This window comes from Tupaia chinensis, unplaced genomic scaffold (genome assembly GCF_000334495.1).
Source record: "Tupaia chinensis unplaced genomic scaffold, TupChi_1.0 Scaffold000066_1, whole genome shotgun sequence".
Lineage (NCBI taxonomy): Eukaryota > Metazoa > Chordata > Mammalia > Scandentia > Tupaiidae > Tupaia > Tupaia belangeri.
In genome coordinates, this window is record NW_006159525.1 from 1294631 (window position 1) to 1308586 (window position 13956).

A 13956-nucleotide genomic window follows, 5' to 3' on the forward strand; every position below is an offset into this window, starting at 1 on the left:
GGCAAAACAGAGCAGGAGGGGTTGCAGTGTAACGAGGTCCCATGGGGAGACTTTTTTCACTCTCCCTCTCTTTCTCTCCAGCAAACACATGCACCCTCTAGCAAATTTTAAAGAAAGGATGCATTGGGCCCAAGGGCTACTTTACATGGGGCATTCGCCCGTCATTGAGCTGAGGCCAATCGGGCGGAGGGGGTGGCGGCCTGGCTAGGAGTTCTGGGTAGGAGGGGCAGCATGTGCAAAGACCCAGGGGAGGAGGGAAGGCTGCGGAGTGAGAACAACCAAGAGGCTGGAGGCAGGAGAGGACAGGGCAGGTCGGACAGAAAGCTGGCTTGTCATGGGCTGCGCCGGCCGCGCACAGGCTGCACCCACCCCCGACAGTCACTGCTCGTCTGTCTCTTGCCAGCACCACTCCCGGCCCTGCCCGGCCTGCAGCCTCATCGCCGGCTCCGATGAGCTCCACCCGCCCGTGCTGCCTCCCCCGCTGGCCCTGCCCCTGCGCCTGAGCGGCCGGTGGGTCAGCGCGGGGTGCGAGGTGCGCCCGGCCGTGCTCTTCCTCACCCGCCTCTTCACCTTCCACGGGCGCAGCCGCTCCTGGGAAGGGTCTTACCACCACTTCTCAGATCCAGCCTGCCAGCAGCCCACCTTCACCGTCTACGCCGCTGGCCGCTACACCAGGGGCATGCCATCAGCCAAGGTCCACGGTGCCACCGAGCTGGCGTTCGAGGTCACGCGGGCCCACGTGACCCCCATGGACCAGGCCACCATGGCCATGCTCAACCTCTCGGAGCCGAGCAGCTGTGGGGGCCCGGGGGTCTGGTCCGTGGGCACTGAGCGGGACATCACGGCCACCAATGGGTGCCTGCCTCTGGGCATCCGGCTCCCCCACGTGGAGTACGAGCTTTTCCAGATGGAGCAGACCCCACGCGGGCAGAGCCTGCTCTTCATCGGACAGCGGCCCACCGACGGCTCAAGCCCCGACACCCCGGAGAAGCGCCCCACCTCCTACCAAGCACCCCTGGTGCTGTGTGGCGGAGAGGCCCGTGACTCCGCCAGGCCTCCGCAGCAGAGGCCCCGTGGCAGTGGGGGGCCGCGTGCTGGTGGAGTCCCAGCCCCCCTTCTGCTGCTTGTCCTCGGGCTGGCCCTCCTCAGGAGTGACACTGGGGTCAGGCAGCACGTCCCTTGCCCAGCGTGTCTCTGAGGTGTCAGGCGGGCAACACCCGAGGCCTCCTGCCATTCTCTTCCCGGGCCCTTGGGGTTTCTGAGGGGACAGAGGAACACGTAGTGGCGGTCCTGCCTGGGGATGTGCTGCCAGGTGTGGGGTGTTTGAAATGATTAATTCGAATTTAGCAATGCAAACGCAAACCAGGGCCATGAACTGAAGAGGCTGCTTTGGCTCGGTACTGCCCAGCTCTCTGGCAAAGGGGGGCTCTTGGGCGCTCGGCTTTCCTGTGCTCTGACCACTGGCCTTTGTCGGCACCTGCCTGCGTGCCTGTGAGTCAGACCTCACACTGTCCACACTGCATGCAGATAAGTCCAGCGCTCCAGGGCCAGCCTGTGAACAGGGCTCCATGTGAGCCGTGGAGCTCGCCCTCTCTGCAGCCTCTCAGCCCCGCTCGCCCACGCCAAGCGCAGCGTGTGCCAGGCAGGCCGCAGGGGCCGGGCAGGAGGAGAGTGCGGTGCCAGCCTTGGCGAGGAATTAATTCTAACGAGAGCGGTGACACGGGCACACTCTGCAATGAGCCCGCATGGGGCCTCTGCTTTCGAGACTCCCCTGGGTTGGACTGCCCAGCGGGGACAGAAACCCCAACGTGCCCCTCTGGGACCACCGCGGGGAGCACTCAGGCGCCCCGACTGCAGCCAGGAGCTCAGCAGCTCTGCCCGCCTGGCACCTCGCGGGTGGTGGTGTGTGGTGTCCCCTGCTCACAGGGCACCCATCGTGGTGGGGACAGGCTCTCCAGAGACCCTCCTGCATCCCCAGGGCCTGGGCTGGACACTAGGGACTAACCAGCATCGCGGTGGGCTCAAGGTTCCCATGCCTGTGCCGGCGGGCACCCCTTCTCTCCCCAGCCCATGTGGCTCTTATCACAGACCTCAAGGCGTTCAGGGGAAGCCCTGGTCCTCTCCAGGCCTCGTGGCTCAGTCAGCCTGCTGGGACCGCTCTGACTTATTACCCATTCTTGAAAGAAAGCAAGAGAAGAAACCACCCAGTGAATATTCTCCGGAGGCCTCAGAAAGCGACGAGTGTTCCTGACGTATTTTCCAAAGTACAAGAAATAGCCGGGTTATTTACAGTCGTAGACTACTTCAGGTGGGGGTCCCGGTGGGGATGATGGGGAGGGTCACAGCCTGTCCACGGCTGAGGAAGTCCTGTGCCCGTGGCTGGAAGTGACCATGCCACTATTTGTCATTGAATTTGAATCTTTTAATAAAATTAACAGCTTGAAAAATGTTCTTATTGGTTATTAAAGTCAACCAAGGGGATTCTGATTCCAAAGAAAGAGGTAGAGGGTTTACATCGCTGAACTCCCACGTAGTTGATGGTGGTTTGAGTCCCAGACCCGGTGGCTTAACCCTCACACCGGGCACGTCTGTGGTGCCCGAGATTCCCGAGAGGACAATGGAGGAGACGGGATTGTGGTGTGGCATCCCCCCTGGGGGGTGATTTCTCGCTGTCTCTTGGTCTCTGTCTCTTCAGTGAGCACACGCACTCTATAGCAAAAAAATCTCCCCCAAAAAATAAATAAATGGAGGAGGAGATCGAGTACCTTGTGGAGAGCGGGTGAAGCCAGCAGAGGCGCGCTCTGGCTCTCTCCTGTTCTCACACATGCCACCGCCTGCTCAGCCTCCCCAGGGCTCAGCTGCGCACAGAAGAAAACCCCAACTTCTGGCTCACTGGCGCCTATAGCCCAGCTGCATGCCTGTGCCGGGGCCTTCTGTTCCAAGCACTCTAAGCTGCGGCTGCCCCGGCCTTCGCAGGTGCCCTGGCCCGTCGCTCAGCTCTGCCCCCGGACCTCCAGCTGGGCTCTTTCCTTTCACTCACGGCTAGACCCAATGTCACCTTCTCTAGGAAACCCATCATTAGCAGCCCAAAATGCAGCTTCCTTGGTCTTGTCTTGCCACCTATCTACCCATCACTCAGATTCCCTGCCCAGCACACCGACCCCTGAAAAAGTTTCTTTTTCTGTTTTTTTTTTTTTTTTTTGTAGTTTATAGGGCGCGTGCACTCACCAGAAAGACAGAGAGAGACAGAGAGACAGAAAGTGAGAATCACCCCCCGGGGGGATGACCACATCGCAATCCCTTCTCCTCCGTTCTCCTCTCGGGATCTGGGGCACGCACGCACACACGCCCAGCATGAGTTGAAGCCACTGGGTCTGGGACTCGAACCATGGTGGACTACATGGGAGTCCAGCGACATAGCCATTATGCCAACTGCTGGTCCCAACAAGCTCATTCTTCTCATGGGCCCTTTGCCGTCTCTGCCCTGCCCCGAACATGGACCCACAGGAAGAGAAGGCTGCTCACTTGCTGCCACCCTGCAGCAGGTTGGGGCGCCAGGGGCGCGGTCTCCGAGAAAGGGCTTTGATACCACATGAGCCCCGTGCCAGTGATGCTGTCACGCTTCGGGCTGAGACCTGGAGCGGCCATGCCCAGGCCAGACGTGGCACCCAGGAGGCCACCTGACTCAAGAAAAGGGTGTGACTCTGCACCTCACCCTGGAGGGTGCTAACGCTCACAGAGGGCTTCCTACAGTCACACGAAGATCCCAGCGCCCAGACCCGGGCTGGCCTCCGGAGCTGAGAGCTGGGCTTCCAGTGCATGGCCACAGGCAGGGGTACCCTGTAGGCTTCCTGACCTTATTTGGGGACAGTGATTCAGTGCTCCTGCCTCCAAGGGACCCAGCTTAAGCCATCAGTGGCCCAGGGGTTGAGAGAGCCAGTTACCGCACGGCCTCCATGGCTCAAATCTTTTTTTTATTTTTTCTCTTTTCGGAGAGATTTTCACTATAGGGCGCGTGCGCTCGCCAGAAGAGACATAGAGAGACAGAAAGCGAGAAATCACCCCCCGAGGGGATGGCCATGCTGCAAGCCCTTCTCCATTCTCTTCTCGGGATCTTGGGCACGCACCCACACGCGCCCAGCGTGAGTTTAAGCCACCGGGTCTGGGACTCAAACCACAGTCAACTGCATGGGAGTCCAGCGACATAGCCATTACGCTAACTGCTGGTCCCATGAAGGCTATCTTTTATCATGACTAATGGAGAATATTTTCCATCGTCTGGAGTCACTTTTAGGACTAGCATTGTGAGTGCATGGAGAGGGTTAAAATACAACGGTGGGTCTCGGCTTGACTTTGCAAAGTCTCTTGCCAGTCATACACACTTCTTAACATTTTCGAAGAAACATAAAGGCCCATTTTTCAAAAAGTCCATAATACTAATTTTTGTGCTTCTCCAAATTTTTACTATTTCTTTTCTTCTTTGAAGTTATTTTAGTGGTCAAACTAAGAAAACAGAAATAGAAGTTCTATTTGAAAAACAGAAAGTCCAGACTTGAAGTGCAATTCCTGAGGGTGTTCTCGGTTTCCGACGGGGCATGCACTCCCACGAAAGCACCCTGGCGAATTCTCGGGGAGCAGATTGGCCTTCTAACTCACCAACGAGAGATGATGGCGACTCAGTGTGGCTGCTTCTTCAGAACATTTCCTTGTGTGGCTCTTCAGAAAACTCCTCTACAACTCAGCTTAGATGTTAACCTTTAAAGACCAGTGAGGCTTTTCCACCCCTCTTACAGGCCCCCCCCCAGGAGTCTAGAAGGTCAAATTTGCCTCCGCATATATACCCTCTGAGAGCGCCATGGTCAAAATGACCCCCACAGGAGCCAGCAGGTGGTATGGTGCTTAAGGAGCTGGTTCCCATGTGGTTGAATGCGGTTCAAGGCCCAGACCTGGCAGCTTGAAAATGATGCCAGCACATGTGCACGCCCGAACATCCTGAGAGGTGGATGGGAGAGAAGGGGTTGTGGTGGCCACCCCCTCTGGGGCGTAACTTCTCACTTCCCTCTCTCCGTCTCTCTCCAGCAAGTACACACACTGTAACCGAGAAAACAATAAAACAAAGATCCCTGTATGGTGAGAGTAACATAGAGCACTTGGCCTAGTGCGACAGTGAGACTTGCCCACACAGACTGAGACTCAGAGCTCTGACAATAGGTCACAGAGGGTTGCAGGAAAGCACATTTTTAAAAAGTCTAGAATACTAATTTTGTGTTTCTCCCAATCTTTTCCTCTTTGAGGTGATTTTAGTGGTCAAACATCGCTAAGGAAAACAGAAATAGAAGTTCTACTTGAAAAACAGAAAGCCCAGGCTCTAAGTGCAATTCCTGAGGGTGTCTGTCTCCTGCGCTATCCATTTCTACACGCTTTGCTGCAAGACATTTTCCTATGGCTAAAATAAAACAGGTTCCCATTTCTCATCCATGAGTCTTTAATCCAGGTCACGTGTGTTTTCAAATGGCCTTTACACATGTGAACAGCTGCTCAATCTCATGCAAAGAAATGCAAACTAAGATGCCAGGTGCGCTTTTTGGATAAGCAAAGGTCAAAAAGACAATGCAACGTGCCGGCAGAGGAGCAGGCAAGGAGGCCCTCGCGTGACTGAGTTGGTGTGTCCTCCTTGGAAGGCAATGTGGGAGCCATCCAACAGAGTCTGAAATGTGGGCACCCTTGGGCCCAGCCATTCTCTCTGGAAACTGATCCCAAGATAGTCTTGTCCATTTTTAGGAGTGCAGCTGACTCCTGAACAACAGGAGTTAGGGGGACCATCCCCCCGCACAGCCAAAACACTGCATCTAACTTCTGACAACTCAAAACCTTAACTGCTAATAGCCAGCTCTTCACTGGGAGCCACACCGATGGCGTGAAGCCAATGAATCCAAATGTATTCCCACAACAGATTAAGGCAGAGGAAAAAAACCTTATTTACAAAATCATAAGGGAGTGAAAACACACTGACATCATCTATTGAAAAACAATCTGCGGGTAAGTGAGCCTGCACACTCGGACCTGTGCTGTTCAAGGACCAACCGCATGTGCCGCAGCAAGACTGGGACCTGGGGCAATGTGTCCCAGATAGAGGGCTAGTTAAGTGAGCTCTGAATGCAGCAAAGGAAAACTGCAGCGACTTCCGGAAGAATGACAGGAACGCTATGTGTACTGACCCAAAAAACGGTCTCCGGGACGTAATTCAAAGGTAAAAAGCAATCTGCATGGCAGGGCAGGTCGTGTGCGCCGCTGCTCGTGTGGAGGAAAGCACAAGACATTCACGCACAGAGGGTCTCTGGAAACACAAGTACGGCCACTGCACTAGGTCTCTGGAGGACGGAAGGAGGTCTGGGACTGGAGGAAAAGACTCTCTACCGTATGTCCTGTGGTTTTGTATGAAGGCTTACCATTGCCTGTGCTGCTTTTTCAAAAGAAGTTAAAGCTGTTTTCTTTCTTTTTTATTTGTTCACATTTTTGCTATAGGGCTCATGAACTCACGAGAGAGAGAGTCAGAAAGAGGGTGAGAAATCATCCCCCAGGAGGGATGGCCATGCCACAGTCCCCTCTCCTCCATTCTCCTCTCAGGATTTTGGGCAAGCACACATGCACAAATACCCTGCATGGTTTTTAAACCCTTGGGTCTGGGACTTGAACCATGGTCAGCCACGTGGGAGCCCAGCACCTTAACTATCATGCCACCTGCTGGGCCTTCTTTAGTGTTTTAAACAAGACATAAAATAACTGCCGCCTGTGTTTAAAGACAGAAGCGACCCTGCCTTTCGGGGACAGAAGCGGTCTACACCACGGGTGCTCGGCAAGTCAACGACAGCCCAGCAGAAAACACTGGCATGTGAGCTGCCTCCTACGTGTACGCTCTCTGAGCCCGAGTTTCCTCACGGGTAACCGAAGTCACCTAAGAAAATCTGTGTTCAGGTGTAAAATATCTGTTTTCCATTGACTCAATCTCAGGTTCCTAGGAAGCAGGGATCGAGAACCACAGGCTCCACAGCAGAACGCTCTGAAGCCCCCACTCAAGGCCATGTATACGGAACACCCTGCACAACGTGGGGCACAGGCTTTACTGAACACGTGGAGCGGCCAGTGCGGCAGTTCCCAGCGTGGCGGGGCGGTCCATGGTGCCGAGCTGGGCCAGGTGAGCAGGTGCCGTGAATGGCTCCTTCGATCCAGACAGTACAGAAACAGACCTCCCTGGGGACAGTCAGCCGTAAAGCTGCCAATCTACCACGTGTGGGATGACCAAAACATACGACAGTAGAGCATCTTCCTACACCAGCTTCTGAAAAGAATCCCAAATCAAAATAGGAAATATAACCTAAAAGACATGAAGATGCGATCACAAAAAATAAAGATAAGATCGTGATAATAAAAGCATTCTAAGCCATCTCTTACAATGCTGGATTCCTGCGATGTTAGGTTGGGGTGAGCGCGCACATCACAAACTGCAGATCTTTTTCAAGAGCGGGAGAGAGAAGTAAGGCAGGTGGGATTGGTGTGTTCCTGACACGATTTCCTTACTCCAAAAGGAGAGAGGAGGTGAAAGGGATATTTAAAGAGATCATTTTGACTTTCTTATAGGAATTTCCAAATGGCGGCAGTTTACAAACGGTCTCAAAAAGAAAAAAAATAAAAGAAACGCTAGCAAGAGAAATGAAAACCAAAAGTATTTTTGCATTTCTTCCTCTATGGATACGCTGGGATCACCTTACGTAGGCTACTTACAAATGAAAAGTACAAAAGCAAGACCACTCCCGTAGACTGCTTTCTCAGCCGCTCATGCCGTGTCTACTGTATTTGCCAAATACGTGAACGGCTGAAGGAAAGCGGGAGCGGCCCCGCACACGTGGCCTCAGCACTAGACAATGAATTCTGACCTCTGAACCCAGGTTCAAGATTCGATGGGAAAATATTGAGAAAAGTAAACACTGCATTGGAGTGTAAACAGTCAAAGTCACTTCTCAAAACAAAAGAGCATGGCAACGCACGTAGCCAGTTCGTAAAAGGAGCCCGGCATTTGTGCAGCGCCTGGAAAACTGGCAGGTCGGTGTGTAAAACACATCCGCTAATTCATCATCGCAAGCCACAAAAGCTCCGAGTTCTTGCTAGCCTGAGCCTTAATGAGGCGGTGTTAAGATATCTGACTTGTCTCCCTTAGCTGGTATTTCCTGAATGGAAACAAGGAGGAAACCTGTTTTATTAGGACCGGGCATGGCTGTGGATGTCAGGGAAATGACAGTCTGGCAGCAGCTGTGTCTGCAGAAGCCCCAGCGAGCTCCTGACTCCCGGGGACGCGAGAGGGAGTGGGGGCAGTGAGCGCGGTTCTGCACCCTCATCCATTAGCCAAATGATTACGCCACATCAGGCCCGTGGTGTGATAAAGCAATTGTAATGGGCATTGCTACAGGATCAATGTCTCCTGGTTTAAAAATAAACACCCGCATTTATCTAGCAACGGAAAACGATTCCCCCACAGGACTGTTATTCGGCTGACATCTTTTAATCAAAGCAATCCACATCGTGGCGCCACTCCAAGGTATCATGATTGCAAATATTTATGGCAAGTTAGATAATAGCCGTGTTTTTGTTGCTGGCTTTTTCTTCCTTTTCTACAGGTTGGGTGTAGATGCTTTCTAATGAATTAATTCCATTAAGGGAAAAAAAAAAAAACCCTCACGTAATTATATTCACGGAGAGAACCTCGCATTCATCTCTACCAGTTTCGGTCAAAACACCTCTGTAATGAAAACAGATTCAAATAAAGCTATTGCGGAGTGCCGTAAATGCAGCTACACACCCTGTGGAGGGAAGTCTGATCCCTCAGCAGAGGAGTGGGTGACCTCGTGTGCCTCAGCTTCACATTTCAGGGGTGCTGAGCCTCCTGTGCTAAAAGTACATGGCTGGTGGGATGCAGAGGCCTCAGTCCAGGTCTCAGGTGTCACTGCAGATCAGTTCTCAGCCACCGGAGCTCCGCACCAGCGGCTTCCCTGTTCCCTTTGCTCATTTCCCGGAGAAATGCACTGCTAATTCAGAGACGAGGCTGGCTGGTGGTAGGAGCAGCTCGGCTATTTTCAAACCCTGGCAGGCCACTCGTGTATTACCAATTGGAATGAGCTGCCCTGGTTCACATTTAATTTACAAGCTATTTACATAGCTGCCATATAAAGCATTCTCATCATCACCTCACAGAGAGAGACTGGTAATTTTCTTTCTAAAGCCCCCAAATTCATTCCCCTGGAGTACTGGGCAGAGATCCCCAGCCATGAGAAAATGGAAAATGTGCATTTCTTCACTGTCTGGAGTGTGCTCAATTCCCAAAGAAGAGTCTTAACTACAGCCCAAATTCTATCTACTTTTCTTTGAACATAGCTCAAGACAGAGACAGACACAGAGCTGAGCCGAGGGCTGAGCAGCTGAGAGCAGTCAGCTCTCGCTGGCTCCCTGACGCAGTCCTTCACAGAGACTGACTTCTAAACCAGAAGGTCCATAGCCGTCCAGCGTGACCTCCAAGGGCTTCATTTCCACTGTGCAAACAGCCCTCCCGCCCCAGGCCGTAGGTGTCCTGAGCAGAAAGCTCAGCAAGTGCAGGCACGGGGCACGCTCTGCACCAGCACGCTCTGCCCTGAGAATGCTGTGTGGGGTGTGCTTTGTCCTGAGGACACTCTGCACGGGGCACATTACACACAGGGTGCGCGCTGCACCAGCCGCGTGCTGCTGAACTATGGCAACTTCCCTACCAGGTTCCTATGAGAACAGCTCCGGGGAAAGGGAACGCCTTCTCAAAATAGTCAGGCCAGGACAGCCAAGTGGGCTCGAAGTCCACAGGGGGCCATGACCTCAGCACTGCCCTTCCCAGTACCTTCCTGGACCCGTGTGCCGTACACCGGAGTCAGTGCCTTCGCCTTCCAGGGGGCATTCTACACACGACCCAGCTTCTACTCATCTTTGAAAGCATTCACTCTGGGCGACAGCAAGCATGGCCCGAGCACATTAGGGCGAGTCCCCGTGGAGGGAAACGTGCAGCTACTGAGCTCCCGTAGTTTTACTCAGCCCTCCTCGGCTGGCAGGGCAGGAAGGAGGCACACAGCTGCTGCCCTCGGTGCACTGTCCCCCAGCAGGGAAGCAGAAGCCTCTGCGCCAGAGAAGGGGCGGGTTCCGTGTCACCCAGGTGTGCGAGGTGGCCTGGAAGCCCATACCCACATCTCTCGGTGTTTTCCTTTTAAGCCACGGGTTTCACAAACCACAACCACAAGCTTGTACGTGGGCTAGTACTTGAGCACCAGAGCTGAGGATGACAAATGGCCTCGGGACTGGGCTCTGAAGTAGTAAAGATGCGAGTGTGCGAAAACACAGGTGCACTTGCAAACTGCCAGGCTACACATACGGCTCCACCCCATGCCCCACCCCACGCACACGCACACGCACACACACGCACATGCAGAGCTTGCTCCCAAATTAATTTGAAAGGCTATTTAGCGCTGAGCTCTCCCCGTGCTCGGCTGTATCTGACTTGGGCTGAGCACTGAGAGCTTTCGATGGCAATTCTGTTCCTGGGATTTGTTTGAAAGCGTTTAGGTTTTCACGGATCACTGGAGGTTCTTCATTTTCCCTCATCTGTGTTATGTAGGTATAAGCCATCTCTCTAGGCATAAACTGTCCACTGGTAAAAATCAATTTTGATTGTATCAGTATTTATTACTGCTGGTGCAGCAGTTTCCAGGACTAGAGAGGGAAAACATGCAAACTAGGAGGAGAAAAAAATTAAAGCCAGGTCCTCACACCTACAAATAACAGCCTGCCATCTGTAAGACGCATTTTGTAGGGTGCCGAGTGAGCCAAAGTGATCAATTAAATAACCCAATCGATAAAAGTTTATAGGGATGTTACTGTTCCCTCCCCTTCTGTGAGCACTGGGGCTGGGGTTTCTGAAGCCAGGGCACCTGTCAGACGCCCTCGACGGCAGCAGTGGCTTCCCACCTAGCACCCTCACCACCTCCGCCTCACTCTCTCCATCCGCCCATGTACCCCTGATCACCTGGGCCTCCCCCTCGAGAAGAGCAGAGACCAGCGTGAAGGAGCCCACCCTCGCCACCTCTGCCTTCCTCTCACGTGTTCCTTCTGTCATTTGAAAACACACAGCCAGACGTGCACGCTCCTCCACGCTCTCACAGCTGCACAAGCAGCGTTCACGCCACATGCTTGCCTCTTCCAACACCTCTGCAGGGCAGGAGGCCCTCCTGCTCCCAGCCTGCACCTCTCCTTGGGATCTCTTCCTGTTCAGAAAAAGTGCCCCCCAACATGCGTGCACCAAGGCCCACTGCAGGAGGAAAGCTTCAGAAAACGGTTAGTCGGAGGGAAGAGACAACTTTGGTTTTAACATTTGACTTTTAGCTGCAACTAAATGCATCCTCTGGGAAGCGAAGTTCCTCTTCCTACATGTACCCTAAACACATTACCTCCAGAGACCATGAGAGTAGCTCCCCAGGCTCCTTTACAAACTGTCATAGACCCCCACCGGCTGCTTTTGCAAAAAAAAAAAAAAACCGGCTTTTGCAAAAAAAAAAAAAAAAAAGGTTTTGATGCCAGTCTGGCGCGAGGCTGCGGTGTCCTGGGCACTGTCTGGGACTCCCCCACTCACTCTCTCCAAGGCGGAGGGGGGCTGGCAGCTGCTGCACATCCCATCTGCCCACCATTGAGGAACTCCGTCCCCTTACAATAGGTGGCGAAGGCCCGGGCCTCCCAGCTGTCTTCACCTGCTTTCAAAAGCACTCACAGCCACCTGCGAAGATCCTGGAGACTAACATGTGCTGGCCGCCTTCCTCAGGCACGCTCTGTGCAGTTGGGACCCCGGGAGCTCGGGGAGAACATCCGCGCATTCCCTGCGTGTGCCCGGGCCTTCAGTCGTCTTCTCACGAAGACAGGGAGTTCCTTACGCCGCCCAAGCACAGAACTTCCACCTGGCCAGTCTGGAGGTCCGACCCACCTTGCCAGGCCAGGCTCGGGAACAGGGTGGCTGGAGGTGTGACAGCTAGGAGCTTCCTTGAGGGAATTTGTCCTCTCAACCCATGCACGGGGGGGTGGGGGCATGCTCGGCACACCTGTCACTAATCTCTGTGGCATGACCCCAGGCCCAGAGGGGAGGTTGCTTTTTATCAAAGATCAGAGTAATGGGTTTATTTTTCACATTCTCTGTTGAAGCCAAAGTACATACACGTATACACACACACACAGCGGGGAGGGTCTTCAGAAAGTTCACGGAAGGGCTCAATGACGGTGCAGTGGTGACACATGACACTGCAAGGCTGACCACGGGGGTGATGGCCATCGTATCCAGGGCCCTGCTTCCGAGTGCTGGGCACTCCATGCCCACGATCCAGGCTGGCTGAGGCCAGGGGATGGTGGTATCAAGACCCTGTTGGGGATGCTCACTTGCTCGCTCTCTCTCTCTCTTGTTCATAAAAGAAATTAAGAAAACTTTTTTTAAGCTCATGAAGAATGTATCATGAAAAATTATATGCATGGATTTCAAAAATCTTTTGCACCAAAATGAACCTGTATTTTAATGCCACTTTTCCATGAACTTCCTGAAGCCCCATGTACGTACCTACCTACCTATGGCCTTAAACAAGTCTCTCTCACCGATAGGCACGTTTTCCGTTCAGTTTTTGTTATAGGGTGTGTGCACTTGCCAGAGACAGACAGAGAGAGGGAAAGTGAGAAATCGCGCCTCAGGAAGACGGCCATGCCACTATCCCTGCCCCTCCAGCTTCTTCTCAGGGTTTAGGGCACACACAACATGTGCTCAGAGGTTTTCTCAAGCTGCCAGGTCCAAGACTTGAACTGCATAGCCAGCCATGAGGGATTGGGCGCCTTAACCTCCACACCATCTGCTGGTCCCAACATGCACATTTAAAATCAATCCTCCAAGAGCAAAAGGATGATAAAATAGTAATTCCCCCCATAGAGCAAATGTGACAAAATGACAAAAGAACTCTTAATTTTGGGGCTTTATTTTAATTTTTTTTAAGATGCTACATAGTCAAACAGGATCAGACTGGTCTTTTATGGCATCAAATTAATTCACAGTCAGACTCTCAGTCGCGGCTACGTGGGTTAGCTGGCGCCTCGCCCCCTCCCTCTGCTGGCGCCCCCAACCCTGAGCCTGACTCTGTCCTGACTCGGAGAGGGCCCTGCGGGGGTCAGGACCGGGCTTACATGTGGAAGTACACGTGGTGGTTGAGAGGTGGTCAAAGAACAATCTAGAAGACTGGCTACTCTTCATCACAAAACTGGCCCTGCCACTACCAGAACTTTCCTCCCGGTGACGGTTACCTTTATTGACACAGAAAACCCTTCCTGGCAGCTTTCTCCAGCACACAGACGGACCCCACTCCACATGCCCAGCACCTCCAGGCCAGAGGGGCCATGGTCCCCAGCAGCGATGCCTGCCAGCGTCACCCACTGGCATCAGGCAGCACGGGGATTTTTAAGTCGCAGTGTTAACTGTAATCTTGTGACAATAAGAAAACATGAGATGAAATACATTAAATAAGTTAAATATGCATTAAACATCTCCGAATAATGGTTCACTCTCACTGCATGAACCAACAGGGATTTGGCTTGGTCCCTCTAAGAGAACGAAGCATTGACCTTGATTCCAGAGCATGGGGCCCACCAGCTGGCCTCCGCTCTCCTTCCTGACGAGCACTTCGGTCCCTACTGGTGCCACCTTTTTGGCTCCGACTCTGTTCATCAGTCCCAGGACTGAGGGCTTGCGAAGTGACGGGAGGGGCAGCCCAGGGAGAAGGTGGGCAGTGTGGGGTGACTGCGTGGAGGTGCCCACACTCCTCGCCACACCAGGCGCCAGCTCCCCATGGGCCAGCACCGCCAGGCAAGAAA

General features: G+C 53.4%; 1 protein-coding gene across 2 annotated transcripts in view; it reads left to right on the plus strand.

Moving 5' to 3' along the window:
- Positions 1-2515, plus strand: part of APCDD1L (APC down-regulated 1 like) — a 37569-nt gene extending 35054 nt beyond the window's left edge. For both annotated transcript variants that reach the window (XM_006141869.2, XM_006141871.3), the window contains exon 4: positions 404-2515. In XM_006141869.2, the coding sequence (XP_006141931.1) occupies positions 404-1198 (795 nt within the window). In that variant the 3' untranslated portion in view covers positions 1199-2515. The remainder of the gene's footprint in view (positions 1-403) is intronic.
- Positions 2516-13956: the final 11441 nt, after the last annotated feature.